At 43.9% G+C, this 17,634-nt stretch overlaps 1 protein-coding gene across 1 annotated transcript; it reads right to left on the bottom strand.

Moving 5' to 3' along the window:
• Positions 1–8,742: 8,742 nt before the first annotated feature.
• Positions 8,743–16,386, bottom strand: O0I10_002772 (uncharacterized protein; the record flags this gene model as incomplete). The annotated part of the gene is made up of 23 exons (XM_058482852.1): positions 8,743–8,751; positions 8,814–9,002; positions 9,067–9,540; positions 9,596–9,823; positions 9,889–10,007; positions 10,060–10,192; positions 10,248–10,720; positions 10,785–10,866; positions 10,924–11,277; positions 11,344–11,497; positions 11,555–11,686; positions 11,748–11,854; positions 11,912–12,146; positions 12,211–12,356; positions 12,421–12,605; positions 12,671–12,841; positions 12,896–12,943; positions 13,008–13,312; positions 13,371–13,483; positions 13,551–13,612; positions 14,460–14,630; positions 15,543–16,020; positions 16,096–16,386. 23 exons carry the CDS (start codon positions 16,384–16,386, stop codon positions 8,743–8,745), a joined length of 4,659 nt encoding a protein of 1,552 aa, XP_058346419.1.
• Between the last annotated feature and the right edge of the window lie 1,248 nt (positions 16,387–17,634).

Genomic DNA, 17,634 nt, shown 5'->3' with positions numbered 1-17,634 from the left:
GAAAAAGGAGAAGCACAAAGAAATCCCGCTTCATTTTTGGATGGATGGATCATGCATCTTGCACCACCGCCACGACCACCACCACCCAATCAATCCTTTCTCAATTAGAGTTTGACAACGTTTGATATCACCCACCTTGCAACTATAAGCTAGAGCACGTGACAATGCTTACTGAATAAAATTCGCTTGAATCGAACTTCTTCAAAAGAAATCACTTGATGCAGCTACACGTCAATGTCGTATACATGGGATCACCTATAGGAAGAACTTTGGGCTCGCTTCGTTCGTAAACTTTGACTTCTCGTTGAATGGCTTGACGATACATGCATCTATGGCGTACCATAAGCTTACTCTTCTACACAACCACATCATAATCTCGTAGTATGTATTTATCTACCTTTACAGGAGTCTATGTAACCTTGGGATTTTCTATCTTGAACCTGACAATGGCACACAGTGTGTGTTCAGGCGCGCTGATCAATTTTGTCTTCATAAAGCCTCGACGCTTCATTATGAAAATTTCGTGAAACAGGTACCTACTATGTTTTACCTATGCTCGCTGTAAGCGTAATGGAGCTGTTTGCTGCTAATTGATTGTGTCGAGAGATAGGCAAAGTGCTGAACCGAATGAAATGGCATGCAATGGTTGCATTCGCGTTGTTGACAGATTGTTGCACAAAAGGGATAATAACTACCTTAGGAAGGTACGTAAACAGCATGTATCAAAGGAGTAGTAGGTGCATGACAAGTAATGGTTCCATATCACATCCGCTGCAGCTGTTCCAATCTTCTAAACCCTATCAATTTAATGCACACAGACGAAAGTGATACGACATACCAATTGGCCTCTCGTCCAGAAACTCAATGGAGGATCACTTTTTCTCTTGAGGTCAACCACTCTTTATTGTATCAGAAAAGGTATATGCTTCTTCTTACAAGACTTCTATTTCGTTTGTAGTACATTGATCAACCAGCAAGCAAGAAGGGAATAAACTAGCAAGGTCCAAGGGATAAGAAATAACGTGTCCTTCTAGCTACGTTGCAACCATCGTCTTCACACTTGCTGCCATACAAACAACCAGCTATCCTGTGCCACTATGTTTTTTGACAGCATTCACGAGCTTCAACGGTCAAACGTGCTGCTGATCGGTGCCACCACCATGTCAATAAGATCCTTGCAACCTTGATTGTGTACTCCCATTCCTCACTTTTCTTGTTCTTGTGTCCTTGAGAAGCACGTTAGCAATCTTGTTCGAGAGGTGTGGTGAGGTTGAATGCTCGTTTGCTCATCGTGTCAACAGGATCGTTAACACCCGTTCCCTTCAACTTCTTTATTGGTTGCCATGATACCATACACAATGCCTTTCCATAGGTCACCAAGATAGACATAGATCGTCGTGATACATGCATGCAATGATAACAATAAACGTATACATTGTAATAAGAACAAGTGCAGGATTGATTTATTGGCATACAAGAGGATGCTATCTTCATTATAGTAAACAAGGGCAAGTGGGTGATCTATTACTACGTATATGGGAAAGGGAGACTCCTTCTAATACTACTACCACCTTCTAATACTACTATTATCATTTTCATATTTTGGTCGGCGGTCAGAACTGCTGGTATAACGCAACACTCCAGCAGGCGACGCCTCATCTTTCCTCATTGCAGAAGGGGAACCGCTTCACGTCTGTTGCGCTAGCGTAACCTTACACCCTGTCAACTGCGAGGTAAAGGAACTCTCATGCCAACCTCACAAGGAGCAAGGCATATACATACTCCACTCCTGCAACAATGACCAGAACACGCTTAGCGGATAACATCAAGTCATGCTACGACCCAAGAGCATCCATGAACACGACCAGCGCAACATGAATACATTCAGGCGGAGGGGTAACGAAGAAGGGGGAAAAAACCTCGCTTTGTTACGCGGCAAAGGCTAAGGAAAAAAACCCCCTGTGCAGACCACTCCAATCAACTTGTTCTATAACAAACTTACATGAGTACATAGTGCCAAGAGATGAATGAACAATAGAAAACTTACCGGGCAAGAGAAAGGAGGATACTGCGCCTCAGAGGAAAAGGGCTCTGTTTTATAAGAAAAAGAGCGCTCTTTCAAACGCGCAAATTTTTTCAATCCCAGCGTGGTTTTTTTACGTGCTTTTTTTCGCGCTTTTTCGTCCAATTTCCTTTTATACTCAGCGCGTTTCGCGTCGCGCGTTTTACAGGCTAATCTCTGCCTAAAGACGCCGTTCTTTCTTTACATGTGGGCAAGTAGAAGGGGAAGTAAAATTGTGTTGTCAATGACAATCATGCAAACTGACACCTCCTAATGTGGCACGAAGCTATCATGCCGACGCCGATGCGGAGAGACGTGCAGCTAACAGCGACGCCGTGTACCACTGCACCTTCTATATCGGTGCATGTTGATCCATTACTGTTTAACAAGCTATGTTGGATCAAAAGGATATACCACACCTTCAATACCAAAATGCTAATACAAGAGCACTCATATATCTGGACATGCTTATCAAGATGCCAGCGACAAGCAAATAGTAAAAGAGATTCGACACTCTTGGCTTAAGCTGCACAAACAAGTCGTCCTGCATCTTTAGCTACTTCACAATAAACAAAGACATCTTCCATTTAGCATCACGATTGAAGCATAGTAGAAATAAAGACGTCAATATCTCACAATTTTACAATCAAGCGCGAGGGACTATTGTTGGGTACCATTACTATGGGTTTATTGTATTTGAAAACAAACGCGTCTATTTAAACCTATACAGCCCGCTGAGAAATGCCACTGCCTATCGTCTATCAGCGTACGAACAAAGAAGCTTCAACGAATGTAGTGTGACAAAGGAATAAGGTATCTCGATACAATGATGTAGATGATCCAATCTCGTTCTCCACCTTCGAAATCCTTCCTCCCTTTCATTCCACAAACCAACCAAGTCGATCACAAGGAATCAGCGGGCATCGTTGTTGTATCATTGTTGTATCATTGTATCCCTTGGTTGCCGCCGTCATAAGCATCTTCAATCATTATTGCAAACTAATTGTTGTGCGTGCCTTGATTCCGATATCCCAATATCATCCATGGCAGCAAACCGCCTTTCGTCAAATATCGAAGCTTTCTGATCCATGCCATTCAATCCATCATCATCCTCAACTGTAATCACGTAACATGATCCATCCTTCCTGCTAGCGACATTTCAGGGTCACCTATCACAGTGCTTGGCTGCATCCATCCATCCATTCATAACCATTGCAAGTCCAACATGTTGATAGAAAGAATTGTTTGCTGGCATCCTTCCTTTTCCATCCGGCTGTTGGGTCAACCACTTCGTTTGTCATTGTGTATAGCTGCTCAATCAGGAGAAGAATGCTTGTATGGCGCAGAATAGTTGATAGGTGATATGGCATCATCCATTGGAATCCATGTGTATCAAAGCAAGTTGCTACACGTAAACAAAGCTGCTTCTAAACAACGGCTGTCTGCTGTTCACGTAAAAAGATTGCAAGTAGAGAACGTCGTCTGAGACAAAGACAAGACCTTGTTGACAACGACTGCTATTACGTTTGATCGGGAAAAGGAGTGTGCAAGAGCGTGTGTTGTAGCAAGGTGACAAGGTTGTGAGCACTGTTTGAGATAATGAAGTAACGACCTTGCTGCTTGCAACTGCTGGATGAACGCGTTTGATTGTCGTCGAGGATGCACAAGAGAAGGTGAAGTGTCCAAAGGAACGAGGGTGTTGTGAAGTCCGCACACGCCATCAACGTGCCATTCAGTCGAAGTAGTTGGGATCAAAGACAATCGTAGGCTTGACATGATGATCTGAAGCAGGACAATCGTTTGAGATGGTGGCAGCACTTTAATGGACGGAAACAGTGAGGAATGGGAGGAAGAGCCAAAGTGGGGAGCGGAAGAGCTGGAAATTAGTAGACTTCTTTGTGTTGGATGATGTTTCTTTGTGTGTGCATTGCTCAATCAAATCCCCTCGGATCAAGGAAGTTGAAGGATGGAGATGCTGGGTTGGAGCAGGGGAATCGTTACATGCATTGGGCTGGGCAACAAAGGTGAATGGGAGGAATGGGCTATCAAGTATCCGTTTACAAATAACTTTGCAAAATGATTTTTGTGAAATTGGATGATGTTTTGTGTTTGAGCGTAACTCACCCAAATCCCCTCGGATCAAGAAAGTTGAATGATGGGCATGCTGGGCTGGAGCAGGACAATCGTTCGTATGCATTGGATCGGGTAACAAAGGTGAATGGGAGGACTAAGGTTATTAGCTGGCATTTTGAACTATTCCTAAATAGCGTACAAGAATCATGCATCGCCTGTGCTGAATGACTCGAGTTACACAACACGCCCTCTGCATCTTTGCTCTATTATAATCATACTACGATACGCCTTCAATACGAGCCCTTCTCGCTGGCATCACCCGCACATGTATGTAAAACAACAAAAGGCTCTGCCATCCCGACTTTACAATCGTTGTGATCTTTAATGGACCAACACGCGTGTGCCGTCGGAGACAAGGAATCTTGTGTCAAGTACAGAAGTTATCGTGGGCAATCGGATTTGCCAATGCGCCACCCGTAAAACTGGATCCGGGGCATATAAATCTCTTTTCGTGTGACATTTAAAAAATATTTTGGGCTGTGCGACATTGACGAAACTTTCCTATAGTGCTGGTATTGGCCAAGCCGAGCATTGCTCTAATCAAAACCCCACGTTTCATTGTAAAGTTTGGAGATACAGGCACCTTTATGTTTGTAAGCGTGATGCTATATGAGAAGTGGTCTTTGTTCATTGTGAAGTAGGTGGACCCTGGCAGAGCAAAAGATGCAGAGGACGTGTTTATGTTACTGGGTTAAAAAGTTTGGACTTCAGGGACCATGCATGACAGGTACGCAACCCTCATTTTCATGTCATACATTGACAGCTGATAGCCACTTTTATCCAATCATCATTGTTGCGAGATCCACTGCATGGGAACGATTCTCTTGCTCTAGACAATCATTTCCATGATTCAAGTAGCTTGATCCGAGCTGATTTGGTTGAGTTACGGTCGAACAAGGATTAATCAGCTGAGACATTCGAATGTATGCTGATGTGTGGATCGATGTAATCCCTCTTTGACCGTAGCTCAGCCAAATCAGCTCGGATCAAGATAATTGAATCATGGAAATGAATGTCTAGAGGAGGAGAATCGCTCACATGTAATAGAGTGGGCAACAGTGCTGATTGTGAGGAAATTGCTGTTAGCTCGCAATGTATGGGTTATTGTCAATAGTATACAGTATCATCCTTCCATCCTTCCAGTCATGCAAAGTAGCTGAGTTACACAAAGAGGTCCCTCTGCATCTTTTGCTCTGCCAGGGTCCAGTTACTTCACAATGAACAAAGACCACTCTTCATATAGCATCACGCTTACAAACATAAAGGTGCCTGTATCTCCGAACTTTACAATGAAACGTGGGGTTTTGAATAGAGCAATGTGCTCGGCTTGCCCAACTGCACCTTGGGTGCCAGTTTCACGATCAAGCTTGCCAATCCCAGATTTCGCAATGTCGCTACCAGCCAAACTGGATCTGGGGGTCGACCTCTTCGACGACGACGACCAAAAAATATTTTTTGGGCTAGTTGCGACATTGAACGCGACACTTTCACACAAGGTGCTGTTGGCCAAGCCGAGCCCATTGCTCTAATAAAAAACCACGTTTCATTGTAAAGTTTGGGCTCTGAGCGCCACCCTTATGTTTGTAAGCGTGATGCTATATGAAGTGGTGCTGTTTAATATAAAGTAGCTAGACCCTGACAGAGCAAAAGATGCAGAGGGGTCGCGTTGAGTAACACAGCTACGCGTTTGCATGAATGGAAGGGTCAATGTATGATTACTTTATGGATCATCTAAGAACAGGCATGTATTGCTAGCTAACGGCCACTTTTATCCAATCATCATTGTTGCGAGATCCACTGCATGGGAACGATGCCTCTGCTCTAGACATTCATTTCCATGATTAAAGTAGGTTGATCCGAGCTGATTTGACTGAGCTGCGGTCAAAGAGAGATTACATCACTCTGGACATAAAGCACGCTCGATGTAGCTCAACCGATGTAATCTTGTGCAAGCATAACTCAACCAAATCAGCTCGGATTAACCTACTTTAATCATGGAAATGAATGTCTAGAGCAGGAGCATCGTCCACCTACAATAGAATGCACAAAAGTTGGGAATGCACAAAAGGTGGCTATTAGCTGCCAATGTGACATGAAAGTGAGGGTTGCGTACCTATCGTGCATTGTCCCTGAAGTCCTGACTTTTTAGCTGAGTTACCCAAAGGTCCTTCTGCATCTTTGGCTCTCCAAAGTCTAGCTACTTGACAATGAACTAAAGACCACTTCTCATATAGCATCTTACAAACATAAAGACGCCTGTACCTCCAAACTTTACAATGAAACGTGGGGTTTTGATTAGAGCAATGTCTCGCTCAAGCGGCCAACAGCACCTTGTGTGAAAGTTTTGCGTCCAATGTCGCAAACAGCCCAAAAATATTTTTTGGTCGTCGTCGTCGAAAGAGGTCGACCCCCGGATCAGTTTGGCTGGTGGTGACATTGCGAAATCTGGGATTGGCAAGCTTGATCGTGAAACTTTCACCCAAGGTGCAGTTGGCCAAGCGAAGCACATTGCTCTGCCAAAACCCCACGTTTCATTGTAAAGTTCGGAGATACAGGCAACTTTATGTTTTTACTATGCTGTAAGCGTGGTGCTATATGAAGAGTGGTCTTTGTTCATTGTGTGCTGGACCCTAACGAAACAAAAGATGCAGAGGGACTTCTTTGTGTAGCTTACCTTTCATTGGGTAGTACTGGAACAGATCAATGCATGATAATGCATACTTTATGATAATAGCTCATAAACTGCCAGCTAACAGCCACTTCCTCCAATTCGTCTTTGTTGCCAAATACGTTGCATAGGAACGATTCTCCTGCTCCAGCCCAACATTCCCATCATTCAACTTTCTGGATCCGTGCTGATTTGGCTGAGCTACGCTGGAACAGCAAACATGAAATTCTTGAAAGACAGACCCTGCGAATGTCTTCGTCTTTCAAACTTTGGGACGCTCCCATTCCAAATTTTCAAATGAAGCGCGAAGTTTTTATTAGAAAAAAGTTTATCAGCATGCTCGAGAGCACCCTTCTGACCAATTTTCAAGTTGGAAACAGGCAACTTCGGGGCGGTGGGCCGTCCTCTCTTTTGTACCCGTTATCCACCATTTGGACTCTCCCGCATTCAAGACATTCTTAATGAAGTGTATGGTTTTTAAATGAATGAAGTTAATCAGCATGTCCCAGCGAACCTTCTGACAAAGTTTCATGTTCGAAATGAGGAATCCCAAGGTAATACATACTGTTTCGATAAATCATGAATCCGGCGCTGACATGCTTTCGGATCTCCATAGTAAATCCCACATTGTACCCTCCCATTCAATATTTTTAAATGAACATGATGTCTTTTTTAAGACCGTGTTGATCAGCATGCCCAGGAGCATCTTGTGTGAAGGTTTCAGGTTCTGGAGGGGCAATCTCAATATCAAGGATTGATGTACAGTGTTCATGCATTTATACAAGAGGAGTCCGACCGATTTACTTTTCCACTTCCACTCCCACTTTATTCCCTCTTCCTCCCATTCTCAATTGCTGGCCCATTGAAGTATACGACTACCACCTACGAACGATTGTCCTGCTTCAACCCTTCATGTCAATCCTACAACACTCTTGATCCGATTGTCTTTGACTCAATAGCAAGTACATGGCGTGTACACAGCCTTCTTGTCACTCTTCTACAACACACGCTCTTGCACACTCCTCTGCCACGATCAAATGCAACAGCATGCATTCCAACAGTTGCTATTAGCAAGGCCTTTACTCCATTGGTTCAGACAGCATTCGCAACCTTGTCACTCTACTTCAGCACATGCTCTTGCACTCTGCACACTTCTCTGCCACAACCAAACGTATCAGCGTTCATTCCAGCAGTTGCTATCAGCAGGTCTTTACTCCATTGCCTTCAACAGTGTTCATGCAACAACCCTGCCTTGTAGCCTTTTTTCACGTGAACAGCAGATAGCCATTATTTAGAGCAGCATTATGTACGTGTATCAACTTGCTTTAATGCATACGAATTTGCAAACATATGAATACGGATACATGGGATGAAAGGAATGGGATATTTACGACGTGTGGAAGAAGAGCCTTAAGGTTGATGATATGATCCTTGAACGATTATCGTACTTTAGATACAGCTACTGTCATTTTGTGCGACCTGCAAACTGTGTATGCCGCTGATCATCCAACTCCGTGTTATTGACTCGCTATGCACTATCCTCGATCCATCCACCTATACACAATGCAACCCAAAGGATAGAGACTTTCCAAGTCAATCCAAGTCAAATGTATCTCCTATTAAAGCAATTCGTTGAACCTGGTCGTGTGTGCTGCACTTCATACATTGCATTGTAGAAAGATGTGTATTGAATACAAATGAAAGCTATGTCTGCTTGTGAATGCTGTGGTGAAGGAAAAAGAGAGGAAGGGAAAAGGCCTGAGTATAGCTCAATTGTGATAAGATACGCATCCTTTTTTTGTGAGTTTGATCTTGCAAGATACATGGTTGCTTTATTGATGATGATAATCGGCGCGAAATGTACATTTGATTGAACACTCTAAAAGTACTAGAATCATAATGTTAGCGATCATCACATCTCTACCTAAACTTCGATGAGGGTTAACTTACCAAGCTTGCAGCAAAGACAATATCACGCTTGATTTCTTGTTCAGCCTCTTCCATCTTTTTGTACAGGCTGGTGTCACCAACCATACGTGCCGCACTCATCACTTCACGTGTAGTTTCATCCAAGCGACTAATACAACGAACAATGGATCCTTCCAGAACGTCCGTCAAATCTGTGATGTGTTTGAAAGGCTACAAACAGTAGGTCAGCATATCAAGAAAAGAACAGCCATCAAGTATGACAACAATTACTTACCAATCCACGTGCCCATTCATAGACGACCTCGACTAGACCAAAGTGCAAGCTGTTGACATAATCTTCAATCGACAATGGCAGACCACAGTCCACCTGTACTTGAGCCACCTTGCGTGCATATGTGAGAACAGTCTCCTTGGCCTTGGTAAGTTTGGGTGTAAGGCGTGGCTCACTTGCATTGCGCTCCTGGAACACAAATGCAGATAAAATGGCCACCACTTCAGCTGGCTCGTAGTCGGCAAACACATTGTCAAGCACCAATTCAGTAAGCAATAATTCATCCGCCGAGTTGATCTCGCATGCAACACGACCCTTGAGCTGCACTGTACCCTGCTCATCAATATAGTGCATCTGCCTGAGAACTTCGATACGTTGATGATAGTCTGGCAACAATTCAAGGTTTTGATCCGAAATCGTAAGCTTGAGCATATCAATTTGGCTCGAGATCCTCTTGTGAGCATGTACCAATGCATACTATAATATGAAGAGGTTAATATTAGCGAAAAAAGGGTGGCACAGGCATACTTACATGCTCGTTAAGATCAGGGCATTTGGTGCATTGGAAATCCGTACGTAGTCGTTTCATGTGCGCCACCTTGTTACGCAACATTTCTTGGAACTCGATATCCTTAATCTTTTGCCAATCATATTCAAGAAGAGTAGACTTCTGAGTATCTTCAGCAGCCTTCTCCAGCTCTTGTTTCACGCGTGTTAGCTCCATTGCATCTCGTCCTGTCATAACAGCATCCACATCCAACTAATAAAAGCGTTCGTTGAGAACCATGTATCGCTTATTTTATCCATACACACACGCCTACATACCTTGATGCTCGATTTGGACACCATCAAAAAGTCTGATACGCCAATAGAGACAACTTCAGTCTTGCTTTCTGTACTTTCAGGCACATTCAACATGGTCACTGGTAAAGGTGCGATCTCATCTAGAGCATGGTTAGCTCCTCAAAGATATAAATCCATTTGAAAACGACATACCTGATCCTTGCATTTTTGTATCAAGATCCTTGGGTACCAACAACAAGCAATAGAATGTCTTTTGGGTAGTTGCAGCAGCAGCAGTGGATACAGGTACTGGTTTGAGAATGACAGCAGGGGTATTTCGATAAACCTAGAGCGAGTGTGTGAATAAGAGATGCATGAATGTACGCAAGATTGAAACCTACATTGTTGTTGACAATAACGATGCGACCAGCTGTCAAGGCACGATTACCAGCGGGCGATTTTGAAATGTATTGCAGCATCATGTTGCGGTTCAAGGTGATCACTTCACCACACACGTCGTAGAATTGCTCCAAATCAGGTCCACAAATCGTACAATCAAGTTGTCGTAGCGCCAATTTGCGTTGCTCGTTTTCATCCACAAGACGCTTCGTATCTGGGAGCAACTTTTGGGTGCTATTCTCGGAAAAGCTGCGCTTAATCATTTCCTCGACCTTGAGCGCCTCGACACGTAAAAGATTGAGAATCATATTGTACGTCAAACGGAATTGCGACTCGAGTTTGGTAGGTCGACCAAGGATCATGGTTGAAAGTCTTGCTGCTTCAGGGGGCTCATCACCACTACAAGCAATAATCACCATACCAGTGCTATCGAGACCACGTCGTCCTGCACGACCCGACATTTGGGTATATTCACCTAATCACCACATAATCCCAAATGAGTATCCTTGTTGACCTTTTCTTTTAGCAAAGTCACTTACCAGGTAAAAGATCTCTGAATCCACGACCATCATGCTTCCTTAAACCTGAAAAGACAACACTACGAGCAGGCATGTTGACGCCCTAAGCAATATCACATCTTAGTCTCTATTAAAGCAACCCAATCCAAGATACCCTTACCATAGCAAATGTTTCGGTAGCAAATAAAACCTTGACCAAGCCTCGTGCGAACAAGATTTCAACGATTTCTTTGATGATAGGCAACAGGCCACCATGATGCACCGCAATACCTCGACAAAGTAGTTCACGCATGCGTAGGATTTGTGGCAGCTCCTTGTCGGTACCACGTAATCGAACCAAGCTTCTTTCAATAAATACATGGATCTCGCTCTTTTCCAAGCTGGTACACAAGTCGGTTTTGGATAAGCTGCTTGCATATTCCTCGCAACGCTTCTTGGAAAAGGTGAAAATGACCACAGGTAACAATTGCTTCTTGTTCAAAAGGCCGATCAAGTGAACAAACAAGTTGCGATCCTACATTATCCATGAAAATTGCAATTAGCCATGTGACAACATGGGCCTGAATATCCAACTACTTACCGTTTGCATGACAGCTTGATAACTACGTCCAATAGGCTTATGAGATCCTCGAGCAACTGCACCACCACGTCCTCCACGTCCTCCACGAGTAGCAGCAGCAGTCTTTTCTTGTTGTTCTTTACGCTTGGTGATAGCGTCACTTGCTTGCTTGTAGCTAGAGAATACGTTTGTGTGAGAACCAAAACATCATCACCTTGTTGGAATCACTTACGCTGTGCCGTTGAGTTTCTTTTCATTTGCACCAACAATTTTGAACAAGTCCTTGCCAGCATATAGATGATGTTCGAGGGGCACTGGACGCTTGAGCGTGCTAATGACGTAAATGTCTTTCTTCTTTGTACGTCTAAAAGGAAGAAAGGATCAGCCTCCTTTTGTCAGCCTACTGGTTGTTTGATCCCACTTACCCCACCCAGTCCGCAAATTCTCGAGTATTGGGTACGGTCGCAGACAGCAAAATAATGTTGACGTGGGCTGGAAGCATAATGATCACCTCTTCCCATACAACACCACGCTAAAAACAAATGCATGAATATCTTGTGAAGCGGCTTCCTCTTGTCGATAGCCATACCTCAATATCGTTGACATAGTGAACTTCATCGAAAATGACAAACTCCACATCACGAATCAAATCGGCACCACGATACAACATGCTTCGTAGAATCTCAGTAGTCATAACCAAACAGCTGGCTTCAGGTCGAATTTGAACATCGCCTGTAAGGATACCAACATCATCACCAAAGGTGTGCTTAAAGTCGCGGAACTTTTGATTCGATAAAGCTTTGATGGGCGAGGTGTAGATAGCTCTATAGGTAGGTAGACGACTGTGAATATGGATTTGATCGTTGATAGGATGCCAACGACACTTACTTGGTCATGTGTTTGGAAGCTAATGCGATAGCGTAATCAGCGACAACCGTTTTACCAGCCGAGGTGTGAGCTGCAACAAAGACCGAATCACCCATTTCCAAATGATACACGGCATGCTTCTGGAATGGATCAAGTTCAAATGAAAACTAGTAGAGCATAAAGTGTTGGCGAATGCAATCACGTGATGAGCTTTTTTTTAATCCACATTACCTCCTTTGCCATTTCAGGCACCAGGTCATGAAAGTTGTCAAACGGCTGGTTAACGTTGATCTCATGTGCCCATTCACGACGACGATGCGTTTCATTGACAGTCTTGAGCTTGGGCATTGATTCCACAGCTGGACGAGGTGCTTGTTGTGGTAAGAGTTCATCCACTTCTTCCTTTTCAGCAGCATCTACCATATAACCTGTCAACCTCGTTGCCCTGATACATCGCCATCCCCAACCCCACTCATCTTACCTTGTTGAGTCGTAGGTTCTGTTGTAGGTGTTGTATCCACTTTCTCGGTTGTCTTCACATCCAAAAAGTCAAAGGTCTCAGAAGGCTTGAGGACATCATCCAAGTTGAATACAGAAGGAGTAGCAGTTGATGATGATGATGATGGTTCCTTGATTTGTGCTTGATCATCGCCTTTGTGCAGGAATGTAAGATTGCATGTATTACATGATCCTTAACGCCGCTTACCTTCAAACACCAATCCTCTATCCAATCCAGGAGCCACAGCTGGCAAATCTACAATGAATGGCTTTTCAATACACGCTGTATCATGCATCGTTCAACTAAAGGCATACTTTACCATCCTGCAAAAAGTCGAGATCAATGTTGATTTCCTCAATCTCTTCATCCACAACTTCGGCTTCAAGACCACCAGGTGCGAATGGATACTGGACAGCATTTCCTCTCACAAAATCGCGAGTGGCACCAAAGGGACGACTGAAGCTGGTGGAATTGGAGGCGCTGAGATTGGCATCTTGGATGATGGATTCTCGGTAACCACGTATATCACCATCATATCCTCGTCTTGCTACTTGTATGGCCGTATGTGGTTTTGATAGCTGTGCATTTGCAAATGATGGGAAATCCGCTGATTCATGCCAATGTCTATTATGAAGACCTGTAAGACTAAAACGAAGCGAGAGAGAGAGAAAGGGACACTTACTCTTGACACTTGGCGAGCCACGATGTTGGGAACGTGCGTTCAGGCGTCAAGAATTCTAGTTCGAGCTCATTCCTAAGCTGTTCGACTGTAGGCTTTTGCAATGGCGCAATCGTCTATAGGTGAAAGAAAAAGGTATACGGGTTGGTGCTCATGTTGGAGACATCTTGCAAAGGCGCTTACATTGTCTTGATCACCACTATTGCGTAGACATGCGAATACGCGATCGAAGTCGTCGCTCGTCACTATTGTTATTTCGTGTTGCATGAGCTTGTTGTTTATGCCGTTCGCGTGAACTCTAGAGGTACCTCTGTTGGCCATCGATGAGGGAGAGCGGGGTAGTGAAGAAGTCTGGAGAGAAGAGGTGTGTTGGTGACACCCGACTGACACAAGCGAACACTTGCCCAAGGCCTACGCTAGTAGGTATGCATTGAAGTTTTCATCTTTTCGTCGCTTCCCATTTTATCCATTATCCATTAAATCATCTACTTGATGTGTTCAGCTACAACAAGAGTGAGATTGTAAACGATGATGTGCTTCTTTAAAGTGGTTTATTTGACACCTGACAACAAACCAAGTGATGTCAATGCTTCGCCCTTTGTGAAGATGGTTCCTAGATGTGATCAACGAGGAGGTTATGCCCGGTGTCTATTAATATAACACAATGATGAATAAAATGAATAAGATCCAATAATGCTATCATTTACCCAATGGTTTGACAGTTCGTATGCGCAAAGAAAGTAATAATGCTCTCCTCTTGAGCGACGATCACCTTGGGTCAGGAGCTCCTTTACACGTATCTTCTTCTCCACATTGCCCAACGATCCCATATACAACAATGACAACATGTAGCCGATGGTTCCTCAAGTCGAGAGAGAGAGAGAGAGAGAGAGGTGGGGGAAACACCAGCGAAGAGAAAAAGAATGCCAAACGTACACCTCATCCACCAAGTGTAAACGTGTGAGACAGAGAGAACACTGGGTACAAGTGAACCAAAATAGCAGCATCCTTTGACATGCTGAAGCAAAGCCGCTTGTTTGGCTATATAGATGAAAACTGCACATTAGTGAGTTGGCTTTGGTTGAGTCCAACAGTTGCCTTGGCTACGCAAGCGTTGCCATGACAAGCCCGTAAATGACATCTCTTCACTAATAGCTACTGTTTCAAGGTATGTTGCCATGGGTAGTTTCCCATTTCGAGACACCATCCAAGTCTGAAACACAGTATCCGTGCATCGCCCAAAGGAGCCGCTGCCATATCGGCCTTTGATTACAACCCGTATTGCATTGCAACATAGAACAGTATGCATGCACGCCATTGTTGAGAAAATGTGGGTGTTACGATACTTATGAAAGCCTTCACGTTTCCATGTAGCAGCGCTAATTTCAGTGCAATGATATCACGCAAAAGTGAGAAGCTTGTCGTCGACATATACTCTTCCAACCTTTTTTCTTTTGGGGTGTTCTCATCATCACTACTCTCATTATTCCATTTTTGCGTCAGTGCTTGTGTATCACACATACTCCCGCACCACACGCTCACGGGGATGATAACTTGGAACCCCAGCCAAGAGTCAACAAGATGCCCCAATTCCATTAACCGCTTTAAGTATTCATATCCCCAACAAATGTCATTTCCTAATGCCATTCACTTGTTCTTGCCTGATTCAATGAAATGATCCCTAGCAGATAATACACTACTGTAAGCACTTCCCCTACTATAAATGAAGTTGTGTGATAGCACAGTCCGCTTCCCTTAAGGCTATATCGACTGGTGCTGTATGGACAACAAGGTGCATTTTCATTGACTTGACGTCTAATCATATACCAGTGTTTCAATGTCCAGATCAACTTTTATGCATAGGCGTATGATGCTTCTCCCATATAGGATGATAAGTAATATCCATAATACAATCAAGTGGCTGCAAGAAATCATGACAAAAGAGAAGGCATAATGAGAAATACGAAAAAAAGAGATCCAACGATAATGATGGTGGCATAGGGTATGGTTGGGATAGACTATGATATCATTGGCCGATTGCAAAGACATGTTGTGCGTAGGAGTGTTGCTCCCTGGTGTAGGTACAAGCATTCAAGAGGTGGCGCTGCAACGAATCCCTTCTTGAGAAATGTCTTTGGCAATAATCACACGTCAACCTATGTATGATTTCGTTACTGGATACTTCGTTAGCTGTGGCTGGGGAGTGCACTGTCTCCTGTGGTTGTGGCGATGGTGATGGAGCTGATAGTGGTGGTGCGGGTGTTGCTATCTCTGCTGCTGCTGGTGAAGTGGTATGATACGATGAAGTAGAATGAGGGTATAGCTGTTGGATGGTAAGATTAAAGTAATATTCACGAAAAAAATCGTCATCGGCAACACGGCTGACAGCCCAGCGTATCACTTGGGATACGAGGTCGATATTCTCAAGGCCACCTTGATGTATGCAGGATTGGCTGACAAGCTGGGCTACGAGAGTGACAATACAACGTTCAAGGTCTTCTGGTGTGGTTGTGGGTAGAGAATGCACACGATCTTGCGGTCGCGAAGGTGATGATGACGTTGACAGCAATGATGCGGGTGCTGTTATTCCTGTCGCTGTTGTTTCCAGAGGGATATTACCCAATTCAGACCACTGTGCATAGTGCGCATGTAGCTGGTTAATTGTAAGACAATAGTAATAATCACGAGAAGAGGGATCGTTCGTGATAAAGGTGATTGCCCGAGATACCATTTGCGATATGAGACCAGCATTCGAAGGCTCGTCTGGTATGTAGAAATGACGAACCGCATAGATCACATCATAGACAATTGAATAATCTTCTGGTGTAGGTAACATCCATAGTGGAATTGAAAACAGCTGGTCGATACCCAACACGTCATGTGCATGCAAGTGGGGTGCTTGATCATGAACAATAGCGGGTGTGTTGACGTCACCGGATATCCAGGCTTCTGATGTAGCAGAAGAACCGGTATCAGGAAAGGGCAAGGAATGATGAGGGGAAAATGATGAAGAAGACATCGTGTCGTGGTAAAGGAACGTACACATTATGTGAACGTGAACCATAGGGGGGTCGTTTATATACATTAGCGACCGGGCTTTGATTTTGCATTTGGTCATTATTCAATGCAAATGCAAACACGTCCTCTGGCAGCTTTCCCGATCTGTCAAAAAGTGTGATCTTTCACCCACTTTCTCTGCGATTGTGGCCGCCTTTGTGCGACACTACAACTTACCCGATTATTAGCCGTTTCAATCTACCGCTATGATCCAGGTCCATTGGTGACCAGCTTGAGGTTGAGGTCTGATATGATGAAAGACGCTGTATTTCGTACATGAAGAGTGGAGGTCCAGGTGCCTTTATGTTTCTCTATGCTGTACGCCTGATGGAGGATGCTCAACTTAAGGTCCATGTTTCAAATGGCATATTACACCGATTCTTAACAGTATGTTGTCGATTTACAGTTTGTATGAATCTCTACCAAAAAAGGCAAGTACTGTATTGCTGCATGCCCAACTTTCGGCAGAAAAAAAAAAACGGATGCGAGAAGATGACAATTGTGTAATGTCATGATTTTATTGTTTTACGTGTTGTGTGACCATCCGCTTTTGAACAATGCGAAGGCACGGGGCTCTTATTGGCCGATCTTTGACGTAGTAACAAGTACTTTTCGGACGCTTGTCCTGAAAATCCGATGGAAGATCACTTTTTCTCTTAAGGTCAACCCACTCTTTATTGTATCAGAGTAGACATCTATTCTTACAATACCAATAACAGAATCACCTTTATTCCATCTAAGCTACTATAATCTACAAAGCATGAAGGGGATAAACCAGCCAAGTCCAAATGGATAGTAAACGATGCTTCTAGCTACTTTGCCATGGCCGTTGTTATCGTTATCGTTCGCGTCGTCTTGTTACAACCCATCATAAACCAAGGGCTTCAGCCAACCCGATACCATAGATGAGTAAAGCGAATAATATCCAAGGCTGCCACTTTCCCAATGACTTGACGACTTGAATGTATCAAAGAAAGGATCACCGTTTCCCTCTTGACGGATGATCACCCTTGTGTCAGAGCTCCGTTATACATACCCCGTTCTCCACATTACCTAACAATCCTACATACAGCAACGAGGGCAAGCAATCGAGGTACCTCAAGGGGGAGATGAAACACCAGAGCAAAGAAAAAGAATGCCAAACGTACACCTCATCCACCAAGCGTAACCGTGAGAGAGCTCTGGGTACAAGCGAACGACAAGTATAACT

The sequence above is a fragment of the Lichtheimia ornata genome, assembly GCF_029851405.1.
Source record: "Lichtheimia ornata isolate CBS 291.66 chromosome Unknown scaffold00008, whole genome shotgun sequence".
Lineage (NCBI taxonomy): Eukaryota > Fungi > Mucoromycota > Mucoromycetes > Mucorales > Lichtheimiaceae > Lichtheimia > Lichtheimia ornata.
Note: the sequence above shows the minus strand (reverse complement) of the source record. Positions and strands in the feature narration are given on the sequence as shown.